A 12782-nucleotide genomic window follows, 5' to 3' on the forward strand; every position below is an offset into this window, starting at 1 on the left:
TTGTCTGGCATCAATGGGAGGAGAAGCCTTTGTTCCTGTGGAGGCTCAATGCCCCAACATAGGGGAATGCTAGGGTGGTGAGGTAGGAATGGGTGGGTGGGTGGTAGAGCACCCTCATAGAAGCGGGGGGGGGGGGGATTGTGAGTTTGGGGCAGAAAAATAGGAAGGGGGATAAATAACCCATTAAAAAAGAAAAGTGTAAATTCAAGAGTATGGATATAATTTTGAAATATACCCATGGATTAAATATATTGTTCCTGATCAAGCACATTGCAAGTAGCCTATTCATATTTGATGAAATTGGACAGGTTATAGAAGTTATTTTATATTATTCTTCAGTTGGTATTAATGCTGGCTGCTGGCCTAACCTGAAGAAGCCATGGGTTCTCCAAACTGACTAAACCAAAATAGTGGCACACAAGCCTTTAATGCCAGCACTCCAAAACTGGAAGTAGAAACATTAGTTGAAAGTCATCCTTAGCCTCATCCAGTTACTGACCAACCTGAGCTACACAAGATATTTCGTCCTTTTGATTTTGAGAACTCTTTAAGGTACATGTGTGGAGAAACCTAATCTTCATAAGGTACATGTCGATAAATTGTTAGTAATTAAGATATAAAATATAATTGCTAGATGTCTAAATGAAAAGCTACTATGTACTTGCTTACCTTTTCCAACTTAACTTGAAAAGCACTCTTTTACTCTGTTTTACAAAGTTAAATGTTTGTTCCATGATCACAGCTCAAAATTGCCCCACCTGGTTGACCAAAAGCAGTCTGCAGTAGCAGCTTACCTCTGGCTCCAGCTCTGAGGCTGAAAGGTTTGGCAGCAAAGACCTCAAGGATGTCTCCGCCTACATCCCTAACCAGTCTTCTACTTATGCGTGTTTCCCAGGCAACCGACTTCAGCCGCTCTCTCGCGGGATCCGCAGTTTCCGGGCGTGATGTCACAACTGAAGCTACAATAGCTGGTGCAGGACTTTGATTTGGGAGCTGTATACTTGAGCGTTCCTAGATCTTTAGATCCGGAGCTCACTCTCCAGAGCCCTTTGCATCGCTTGGCTGTCATGGCTGGCGGGACCCGCGCAAGGAGCAGGGCAAACAAGGCAAAGCCGGTGAGTACCGCTGGCGCTGAAGGACCAGCTGTCTGTGCAGCTTGAGTGAGCGGCAGAGGCTCTCGGATCTTCACTGGTCAAGAGAACCTCCTGTGGAAAAGCGTGTAAAGAGTAAACCTATTTTTTTTTTTACTATAAAGAAACGAAGAATGCCTGAAGTGAAGATATGCCAGTTACTCTGATCAGTGCATATTGCATAATGTATTGAAATGTCACACTGCCCCAGAAACATACAATTACTGTGCCAGCTGAAATATATTTACAATACAATAGGATGTGAATAACTACATAAAATTTAAATGCCAATTCATAAGTTGACGAAGGATGTTAGTGGACATTTCTCCTCAGAAAGTACATAAATAGTGAAGATGAAAACAAACCCTTAGTCATAGGAAAATGCAAATCATGGAGTCCAGCTCATTCACTAGGATGGCTGTGATTTTAAAATATTGCATAACAGCCAGTATGGGGAAGAATTTGAACAGCTACATATTTTGGCTGAGGTCATAAATGAAATATCTACTATTGGAAACAGGTTAGCAGTTTTGCAAAAACTAAATGAAAAATTTACCATTTGACCCAGCAGTTGTAAAGACATGAAAATAAGATGGTTTTTTTTTTGCTTGTTTTTCTTAACATTTATTTTTACTTTTGAGACAATAATATAATTAAAACATTGTCCCCTTCACTCTCTTCTTTAAAACCTTCCATAAACCCCTCCCAATTCTGCTTCAAATTCATGAACCTCTTTTCAACAAATTGTCTTTATTTATACACACACACACACACACACACACACACACACACACACACACCTAATCAATCCATAAAATGTTATTTCTTTGTATGTTTTTGAGACAAGGTTTTATGTAGTTCAGGCTTGTCTTGAACTTTCTGGGTATGTAAAGATGACCTTAAACTGTTGATCCTCCTTCTCCATGTCCCTGTGCTGTGATTTCAAGCATATACCACCATGTCTGGCAGCTTCCCAAACAAAACTTTCTATTAGTATGTTCATAGTAGCTGCGTTTCCAGTGGCCAAAAGTGAAACAGTCCAAATGTCCACCAACAGGTGAAATGCATTAAGATACCATAACATACATGAATAAATGATGCATTGGCACATGCTAAAACTGGACCTGAATTCAGAAGCATATTGATAAAAAGGATTAGGCAAACACAAAACATTCCACCAGTTTAAGTGTATATGCACTGTCAGGTATAGTTTATTCCACTGAAGTAGAATGCAAAGTTATTACTAAGAGCTTAGGAGAGGGATAAAAGGTAATTGCCCACTGATAAATGTTGTGGATAGATAAAAATGTATAGTCAATAAAAACCATGTGTTGGCCAGGCGTGGTGGTGCACACCTTTAATCCCAGTACTTGGGAGGCAGAGGCAGGCGGATCTCTGAGTTCGAGGCCAGCCTGGTCTACAAAGTGAGTTCCAGGACAGCCAAGGCTATACAGAGAAACCCTGTCTCGGAAAAAAAAAAAAAAAAAAAAAAAAAAAAACCCGAAACAAAACATGTGTTAGTTGCTCTGAAGAATTCCCATTAATGCAAGTAAGTCACGGTCATTGATTGAAACCACACTTTTTAGTGTAGATGTTTACTCCTTGGGAGGTATTCTTTCATGTTTAAAAATGGTTTGTTTTTAAATGGTTTTAGAGAACCAGGAAAAACTAAGCAGGAACTGGAAACTTTTCATTTACCCTCTTACCTCCAACCAATTTCCCCCTTATTGTTAGCATGGTATATTCCTGTGGCTTACTTGTTACAATTGATAGGCCAATAATGATACCTTATTATTAAAAATGTTTACTCTTGGTGTTATTATATGCTATGTTTTTTTTTACCAATCCATGAATACATTTACATTTATAAACATAAGTAATGTGTGTATTTACTATTACAAAATCAAATTATTGTTTCATGGCTGTAAAAATCTTCTCTGCCTACTTATTCATTCTTCCTTTTCCCGTGAGCATGGCAACCATAGCTCTTTTAATACCCCCATAATTTTGCCTTCATCAGCATGCCATGTAGTTGGAATTATGAAGCACACAGGCTTTCAGATAACCTCTAGCTAACAATATCTACTTGATTCTTCCATGGCTTTTTATAGTTGGATGTGTCATTTTAAAACTTCCATCATTTGGCTATGTCATATTTCCTTAGTCATTTGCCTATTGGAAAACATCCTGGTTGCTTCTGAATTTTTACAATTACAAGGAAAGTGGTTATGAAGGCATGTATTCAAGGTTTAGTGTGATACTGTGTGACATTATTCCTGGGAAGACATGAACAACTTGCCACAGCTAGGAAACTGATAACAGAACAAAGAACAGCTATCCCAAAAGTCCAACTTGGTGAGTTTCATTGGAGTTACTTAGAGGACTGTGTGTGAATGATTGCTTACAAGAGGAAAATGATTCAAAGACAGAAGCATCAATAAAAGCCCACACCAACATAAGTGGAAGCTTATGAAAGCAGGAAAGCTGGAGCACACTTCATAGCCTACCGGCTGCTCAACAGGTTCCAGGTAGTTCCATTTGTCTGAACTTCTTCTAGGTAGTTGGGCTGCTCTGTGATACTCTCAGGCAGCTAGGCTGCTCTCTGATACTTCTAGGAAACTTTACTGGTTTGAATTTTCTAGACAGCTCCATTTTTCTGAGAGTGGTTATTAGCAATCTTTACTGCTTTTATACACTTAGGGAAGGAGGCACCTAGTAAATCTAGTTAGTTTCAGGAACTTCCTGAAACTCTTTGAGTTTACTTTGTGAGCTTAAGACCCTCTCTGGAGGGTAAAATGTTTCATCTCCCCTTAGAATACCCCGTTGTTTAACCTTCCTGTAAATACTGTGTCTTAAAATATCATCTAATGTCTTAAGGAATTTCCCTCCAAGATTAAGATTTTTAATCTCAGAATAAACTACTATATGGCATGTGGACACAAATTTTCAATTTATGTAAATACCCAGAAGACTTATTTCAAACCAAACCAACCAAATAAACAAAGAAAAATTCATTTCAAACTTTTATTTCAGAGTAATTATAAACTTCTGTGCTTACAATGTCTAGTATCTCTTCATATTTTCACTATCATTTATTTTTGCCTATTGATTTTGGCCGTTGTAATAGGTGGGAAGTAGTAGATAATACTTCTTTTAATTTATTAATTGACCAGATGCAATGATATGAATATTTTTGTTCCTTCACAATTCACATCTGCAAAAGTAAGACCTAATGTGATGCTATTAAGAAGTAGCATCCTGAGTGAGGTAACCCAATCACAAAAGAACTCACACAATATGTACTCACTGATAAGTGGATATTTGCCCAGAAACTTAGAATACCCAAGATATAAGATACAATTTGCTAAACACATGAAACTCAAGAAGAACGAAGACCAAAGTGTGGACACTTTACCCCTTCTTAGAATTGGGAACAAAACACCCATGGAAGAAGTTACAGAGACACAGTTTGGAGCTGTGAGGAAAGGATGGACCATCTAGAGACTGCCATATCCAGAGATCCATCCCATAATCAGCCTCCAAACACTGACACCATTGCATACACTAGCAAGATTTTGCTGAAAGGACCCAGATATAGCTGTCTCTTGTGAGACTATGCCGGGGCCTAGCAAACAAAGAAGTGGATGCTCACAGTCAGCTATTGGATGGATTACAGGGCTCCCAATGGAGGAGCTAGAGAAAGTACCCAAGGAGTTAAAGGGATCTGCAACCCTATAGATGGAACAACATTATGAACTAACCAGTACCCCGGAACTTGTGTCTCTAGCTGCATATATATCAAAAGATGGCCTAGTTGGCCATCAGTGGAAAGAGCAAACTTGGTCGTGCAAACTTTATCTTCCTCAGTACAGGGGAATGCCAGAGCCAAGAAGTGGGAGTGGGTGGGTGGAGAAGCGGGTGGGGGACTTTTGGGATAGCATTGGAAATGTAAATGAAATAAATACCTAATAAAAAAACAAAATAAAAAAATTAACTTAAAAAACAAACAAACAAAACAAAACAAAAGAAAAAAGAAGTAGCGGCCGTAGACCATGAATAGACTGTGAGCTGTCTGCCCTCATGAGACTTGTTCTTCCACTCATCTCCATCTGAGAGCAGAACAACAAAAGTTCATGTTAGAGTTAGAAAGCAGCCCTCATCAGATTTTAGTTTCTCCACATTGAATTTCTTAGTTTCTGGAATTAGAGGGAATTTCTCTTTGTAAATTATCTAGTCTAAATTGTAACTAATTCAGAAATAAACTAAAGAATGGTCTATATAACTTTTTAATGAGAGTTCTATTTAGACCTTTGCCGTTTTTACATAAATATATATTTATAGTCATTCAGGTATCCCTATCCACATACCTCTTCCTTCAATGTTTTGTCATAAATTTCATAATTCCATTTCTTCCAAGTACCTGACAGGGAGGCCAATTGGATATATTCCATGAATCCTTATACAATTATATATATGCCCATTTCTTCTTCTCCTCTTCCTCCTCCTCCTCTCCCTCCTCCTCCTCTTCTTTCTTCTTTTTTTTTTGTTTTTTTTTTTAATTACACATTTTCTTTATTAAGATTTCAAATGTTATCCCCTTTCCCGGTTTCCCCTCTGAAAATCCCCTATCCCCTCCCTACCCCCCTCCCACCCCCACACTCCTGCTTCCTAGTCCTGGCATTCCCCTACAGGGACCCTGTGCTCAGTCTAATGATTAGTGAAAGCATCTATCTCTGTATTTGTCAGGTACTGGAAAAGCCCCCCCCCCCTTCCAGGAGACAGCTATATCAGGCTCCTGTCAGCAAGCACTTCTTGTCATCCACAATAGTGTCTAGGTTTGAGGACTGTATATGGGCTGGATCCCCAGGTGGGGCAGTCTCTGTGCCTTTCCTTCAGTCTCTGATCCACACTTTCTCTCCATAACTCCTTCCATGGGTATTTTGTTCCCCTTCTAAGAAGGACAGAAGGATTCACATTTTGGTCTTCCTTTTTCTTGAGCTTTGTGTGGTTTGTGAATTGTATCATCGGTATTCTGGGCTTCTGGCCTACTATCCACTTATGAGTGCATACCATGTGTGTTCTTTTGTGATTGAGTTAACTCACTCAGGATGATATTTTCTAGTTCTATTCATTTGCCTAAAAATTTCATAAATTCATTGTTTTAAAAAGCTGAGTAATACTCCATTGTGTAAATATACCACATTTTCTGTATCTATTCTTTGTTGAGGGACATCTGGGTTCTTTCCAGCTTCTGGCTATTATAAATAAGGCTGCTGTGAACTTGGTGGAGCATGTGCCCTTATTATATGCTGAAGCATCTTCTGGGTACATGCCAAGAAGTGGTATTGCTGGGTCCTCAGGTAGTACTGTGTCCATTTTTCTGAGGAAACGTGAAACTGATTCCAAGAGTGGTTGTGCCAGCTTGCAATCCCATCAGCAATTGAGGAGTGTTCCTCTTTCTCCATATCCTCCCCAGCATCTGCTGTCAGATCTTAAATTTTTTATCTTAGCCATTCTGACTGGTGTGAGGTGGAATCTCAGGGTTGTTTTGATTTGCATTTCCCTGATGATTAAGGATGCTGAACTTTTTTTTTTTTAGGAGCTTCTCAGCCATTCGGTATTCCTCAGGTGAGAATTCTTTGTTTAGTTCTGAGCCCCATTAAAAATGGGGTTATTTGATTTTCTGGAGTCCAACTTCTTGAGTTCTTTATATATATTGGATATTAGTCCCCTCTCTGATTTGGGATTGTTAAAGATTCTTTCCCAATCTGTTGGTGGCCTTTTTTGTCTTATTGATGGTGTCTTTTGCCTTACAGAAGCTTTGTAATTTTATGAGGTCCCATTTGTCGATTCTCGATCTTACAGCACAAGCCATTGCTGTTCTATTCAGGAATTTTTCCCCTGTGCCCATATCTTCGAGGCTTTTCCCCACTTTCTCCTCCACAAGTTTGAGTGTCTGTGGTTTTATGTGGAGATCCTTGATCCACTTGGACTTGATCTTTGTACAAGGAGATTCGAATGGGGTGATTTGCATTCTTTTACATGCTAACCGCTGGTTGAACCAGCACCATTTGTTAAAAATGCTGTCTTTTTTTCCACTGGATGGTTATAGCTCCTTTGTTAAATATCAAGTGATGATATGTGTGTGGGTTCATTTCTGGGTCTTCAATTCTATTCCATTGATCTTCCTGCCTTTCTTGTACTGATTCCATTCAGTTTTTATCACTATTTCTCTGTAATACAGCTTGAGGTCAGGAATGGTGATTCCCTCAGAGATTCTTATATTGTTGAAAATAGTTTTCGCTGTCCTGGGTTTTTTGTTATTCCAAAAGAATTTGCAAATTGCTCTTTCTAACTCTATGAAGAACTGAGTTAGAATTTTGATTGGGATTGCAGTGAATCTGTAGATTGCTTTCGTCAAGATGACCATTTTTACTATATTAATTGTGCTAGTCCATGAGCATGGGAGATCTTTCCATCTTCTGAGATCGTCTTTGATTTCTTTTTTCAGAGACTTGAAGTTCTTGTCATATAGATCTTTCACTTGCTTAGTTTGAATAACTCCAAAGTATGTAATATTATTTGTGGCTATTGTGAAAGGTGTCGTTTCCCTAATTTCTTTCTCAGCCTGTTTATCCTTGGAGTAGAGCAAGGCCACTGATTTGAGTTAATTTTATATTCGGCCACTTTGCTGGAGTTACCACCTCTAGGAATTCTATGGTGGAATTTTTGGGGTCACTTAATATACTATCGTATCATTTGCAAATAGTGATATTTTGACTTCTTTCTTTACAATTTGTTTCCCTTTGACATCCTTTTCTTGCCCTAGCTAGAACTTGGAGTACTATCTTGAATAGATAGGGAGAGAGTGGGCAGCCTTGATTTTAGTGGGATTGCTTAAGGTTCTCTCCATTTAGTTTGATATTGGCTACTGTTTTGCTGTGTGTTGATTTTACTATGTTTAGGTATAGGCCTTTAATTTCTGATCTTTCCAAGACTAAACCTGAAGGGATGATGAATTTTGTTAAATGCTTTCTAGCATGTAATGAGATGATCATGTGGGTTTTTAACTTGAGTTTGTTTATATAGCGGATTAAGTTGATGAATTTCCATATATTGAACCATCCCTGCATCCCTGGGATGAAGCCTACTTGATGGTGGTGAATGATCATTTTGATGTGTTCTTGGATTCAGTTGGCAAGAAGTTTACTGAGTATTTTTGCATCAGTGTTCATGAAGGAATTGGCATGAAATTCTCACTCTTTGTTTAGTCTTTGTGTGATTTAGGTATCAGAGTAATTGTGGTTTCATAGAACGAATTGGGTAGTGTTCTTTCTGTTTATATTTTTCAGAATAGTTTGAAGAGTATTGGTATTAGTTCTTTAAAGATCTGATAGAATTTTGCACTAAACCCATCTGTTCCTGGGCTTTTTTGGTTGACAGACTTTTAATGACTGCTTCTATTTCTTTAGGGGTTATGGGACTGTTTAGATGGTTTATCTGATCCTGATTTAACTTTAGCACCTTGTATGTGTCTAGAAAATTGTCCATTTCATCCAGATTTTCCAATTTAGTTGAATATAAACTTTTGTAGTAGGATCTGATGATTTTTTTTTTAATTTCCATGTTTTTTGTTGTTATGTCTCCCTTTTTCCTTTTGGATTTTATTAATTTGGATACTGTCTCTGAGCCCTCTGGTTACTCTGGCTAAGGGTTTCTCTATCTTGTTGATTTTCTCAAAGAACAAGCTCTTGGTTTTGTTGATTCTTTATATAGTTCTCTTTGTTTCTATTTGGTTGATTTGAGAACTGAGTTTGATTATTTCCTGCGGACCACTCCTCTTGGGTTTGTTTGCTTCTTTTTGTTCTAGAGCTGTTAGTTGTGCTGTCAAGCTGCTAGTGTAAGCTCTCTCCAGTTTCTTTTTGGCATCACTTAGAGGTATGAGTTTTTCTCTTTAGGACTACTTTCATTGTGTCCCATATGTTTGGGTATGTTTCATTAAATTCTAAAAAGCCATTAATTTCTTTCTTTATTTTGTCTTTGACCAAGTTATCATTGAGTAAATTGTTGTTCACTTTCCATGTCTAAGTATGTTTTCCATTGTTTTTGTTGGAACTTTAGACCAGTCTTAGTCCACATGATCTGATAGGGCACATGGGATTGATTCAGTCTTCTTTTATCTGTTGAGACCTGTTTTGTGGCCATTTATATGGTCAATTTTGCAGAAGGTACCATGAGGTGCTGAAAAGAAAGTACATTCTTTTGCTTTAGGATGAAATGTTCAATAAATATCTGTTATATCTACTTGGTTCATAACTTCTGTGAGTTTCACTGTCTTTTTAGTTTCTGTTTCCATGAGCTGTCTATTGCTCAGAGTGGGGTGTTAAAGTCTTCCACTATTATTGTGTGGGGTGCAATGTGTGCTTTGAGCTTTAGTAAAGTTTCTTTTATGAGTGTGGATGCCCTTGCATTTGGAGCATAGATATTCAGAATTGAGAGTTCATCTTGGTAGATTTTTCCTTTGACCAGTATGAAGTGTTTTTCCTTATCCTTTTTGATAACTTTTGGTTGAAAGGTGGTTTTATTTGATATTAGAATGTTGACTCCAGCTTGTTTCTTAGGACAATTTGCTGGGAAAATTGTATTCCAACCTTTTACTCTGTGGTAGTGTTTGTCTTTGTCACTGAGGTGTGTTTCCAGTATGCAGCAAAATGCTGGGTCTTGTTCATGTATCTAGTCTTATAGTCTATGTCTTTTTATTGGGGAATTGAGTCCATTGATGTTAAGAGATATTAAGGACAAGTGATTGTTATTCCCTGTTATTTTTGTTGTTTGGGGGGGCATTATGTTTGTATTCCTATCTCCTTTTGGATTTGTTGAAAGATTACTTTCTTCCTTTCTTAGGTTGTACTTTCCCTCCTTGTGTTGGTGTTCTCCATCTATTATCCTTTGTAGGACTAGATTTGTGGAGAGATATTGTTAATTTGGTTTTGTCATGGAGTATCATGGTTTCTCCATCTATGGTAATTGAGAGTTTTGCTGGATATAGTAGCCTGAGCTGGTGTTTGTGTTCTCTTAGGGTCTTTCAAACATATGCCCAGGATCTTTTGGCTTTCATAGTCTCTGGTGAGAAGTCTGGTATAATTATGAGAGATCTGCCTTTATATGTTACTTAATCTTTTTCCCTTACTGCTTTTAATATTCTTGCTTTGTTTAGTGCATTTGGTGTTTTGGTTTTATATGACAAGAGGAATTTCTTTTCTGGTCCAATCTATTTGGAGTTCTGTAGGCTTCTTGCATGTTCATAGGCATCACTTTCTTTAGGCTAAGGGGTTTCTCCTATAATTTTGTTGAAGATATTACTAACCCTTTAATTTGGGAATCTTTGCTGTTTTTTCTACCTATTTCCCTAGTTTGGTCTTTTCATTGTGTCCTGGATCTCCTGGATGTTTTTCGTTAGGAGCTTTTTGCACTTTCTTTGACTGTTGTGTCAATGTTTTGTTGTTGTTTGTTGTTGTTGTTGTTGTTTTGTTGTTCAAGGGAGTCATTAATTTTAATATTTTAAATTTTGCTTTTAAAATGAATAGTCATATTCTGTAGCAAATTTTACACTTTTTTCTTTTTTTATTTAAACATTTTTTATTAGATATTTTCTTTTTATACAATTCAAATGCTATCCTGAAAGTCCCCTATACCTTCCCCACCCTATTCCCCAACCCACCCACTCCTATTTCCTGACCCTGAGATTCCCCTGTACTGGGGCATATAATCTTTGCAAGACTAAGGGCCTCTCCTCCGAATGAAGGCCAATTAGTCCATCTTCTGCTACATATGCAGCTAGAGACACAAGACAGGGGGTACTGGTTAGTTCATATTGCTGTTCCTCCTGTACAGTTACAGACCCCTTCAGCTTCTTGGGTACTTTCTCTAGCGACACCATTAGGGACTCTGTGTTCCGTCCAATAGATGACTGTGAGCATCCACTTCTGTATTTGCCAGGCACTGGCATAGCCTCATATGAGACACCTATATCAGGGTCCCTTCAGCAAAATCTTGCTGGCACATGCAATAGTGTCTGAGTTTGGTGGCTGATTATGGTATGGATCCCTGGTGGCTGATTATGGTATGGATCCCTGGGTGAGGTAGTCTCTGAATAGTCCATCCTTTCCTCTTAGCTCCAAACTTTTTCTCTTAAACTCCTTTCATGGTTATTTTGAACCTCATTCTAAGGAGGAACAAAGTATCCACACTTTGGTCTTCCTTCTTCTTGAGTTTCATGTGTTTTGTAAATTGTATCTTATGTCTTGGGTATGCTAAGTTTCTGGGCTAATATCCACTTATGAGTGAGTGCATATCATGTAGGTTCGTTTGTGATTGGGTTACCTCACTGAGGATGATGTCCTCCAGATCCATCCATTTGCCTAAGAATTTCATAAATTCATTGTTTTTAATAGCTGAGTCGTACCCCATTGTGTAAATAAATGTACCACATTTTCTGTATCCATTCCTCTGTTGAAGGACATCTGTGTTCTTTCTAGCTTCTGGCTATTATAAATAAGGGTGCTATGAACATAGTGGAGCATGTGTTCTTATTAACATTTGGAACACATTCTAGATATATGCCCAGGAGAGGTATTGCTGGATCCTCAGGTAGTACTATGTTCAATTTTCCAAGAATCCACCAGACTGATTTCCAGAGTGGCTGTACCACCTTGCATTCCCACCATCAATGGAGGAGTATTCCCATCCTCCCCAGCATCTGCTGTCAGATCTTAAATTTTTTATCTTAGCCATTCTGACTGGTGTGAGGTGGAATCTCAGGGTTGTTTTGATTTGCATTTCCCTGATGATTAAGGCTGTTGAACATTTTTTCAGGTGCTTCTCAGCCATTCGGTATTCCTCAGGTGAGAATTCTTTGTTTAGCTCTGAGCCCCATTTTTTAATGGGGTTATTTGATTTTCTGGAGTCCATCTTCTTGAGTACTTTATGTATATTGGATATTAGTCCCCCTATCTGATTTAGGATTGGTAAAATCCTTTCCCAATCTGTTAGTGGCCTTTTTGTCTTATTGACAGTGTCTTTTGCCTTACAAAGGCTTTGCAATTTTATGAAGTACCATTTATCAATTTTTGATCTTAGAGCACAAGCCATTGCTATTCTGTTCAGGAATTTTTTCCCTGTACCCATATCTTCGAGGCTTTTCGCACTTTCTCCTCTATAAGTTTTAGTGTCTCTGGTTTTATGTGGAGTTCCTTGATCCATGTAGATTTGAGCTTTGTAAAAGGAGATAAGAATGGATTAACTCACAGTCTTCTACTTGATAACTGCCAGTTGTGCCAGCACCATTTGTTGAAAATGCTGTCTTTTTTCCACTGGATGGTATTAGCTCCCTTTTCAAAGATCAAGTGACCATAGGTATGTGGATTCATTTCTAGGCCTTCAATTCTATTCCATTGATCTACCTGTATGTCGCAGTACCACTACCTTGCAGTTTTGATCACAATTGCTCTCTAGTACAGCTTGAGGTTAAGCATGGTGATTCCAACAGAGGTTCTTTTATTGTTGACAATAGTGTTTGCAATCCTAGTTTTTTTGTTATTCCAGATGAATTTGCAAATTGCCCTTTCTAACTAAGTGAAGAATTGAGTTGGA

General features: G+C 38.2%; 1 protein-coding gene across 5 annotated transcripts in view; it reads left to right on the forward strand.

Moving 5' to 3' along the window:
* The first annotated feature begins 923 nt into the window (after positions 1–923).
* Positions 924–12782, forward strand: part of Lrif1 (ligand dependent nuclear receptor interacting factor 1) — a 51636-nt gene continuing 39777 nt past the window's right edge. For 2 of the 5 annotated variants that reach the window (XR_003954331.1, XR_003954332.1), the window contains exon 1: positions 1065–1115. Coding sequence is in view for 1 of the 5 variants with exons in the window: in NM_001039478.1 (NP_001034567.1) it covers positions 1068–1115 (48 nt within the window). In the remaining 4 variants the exon portion in view is untranslated. Of the gene's footprint in view, positions 1116–12782 lie in introns of all 5 variants that reach the window. The other 3 variants (XM_006501581.4, NM_001039478.1, XM_017319616.2) reach the window with 3 other exon arrangements.

This window comes from Mus musculus, chromosome 3, assembly GCF_000001635.26.
Source record: "Mus musculus strain C57BL/6J chromosome 3, GRCm38.p6 C57BL/6J".
Lineage (NCBI taxonomy): Eukaryota > Metazoa > Chordata > Mammalia > Rodentia > Muridae > Mus > Mus musculus.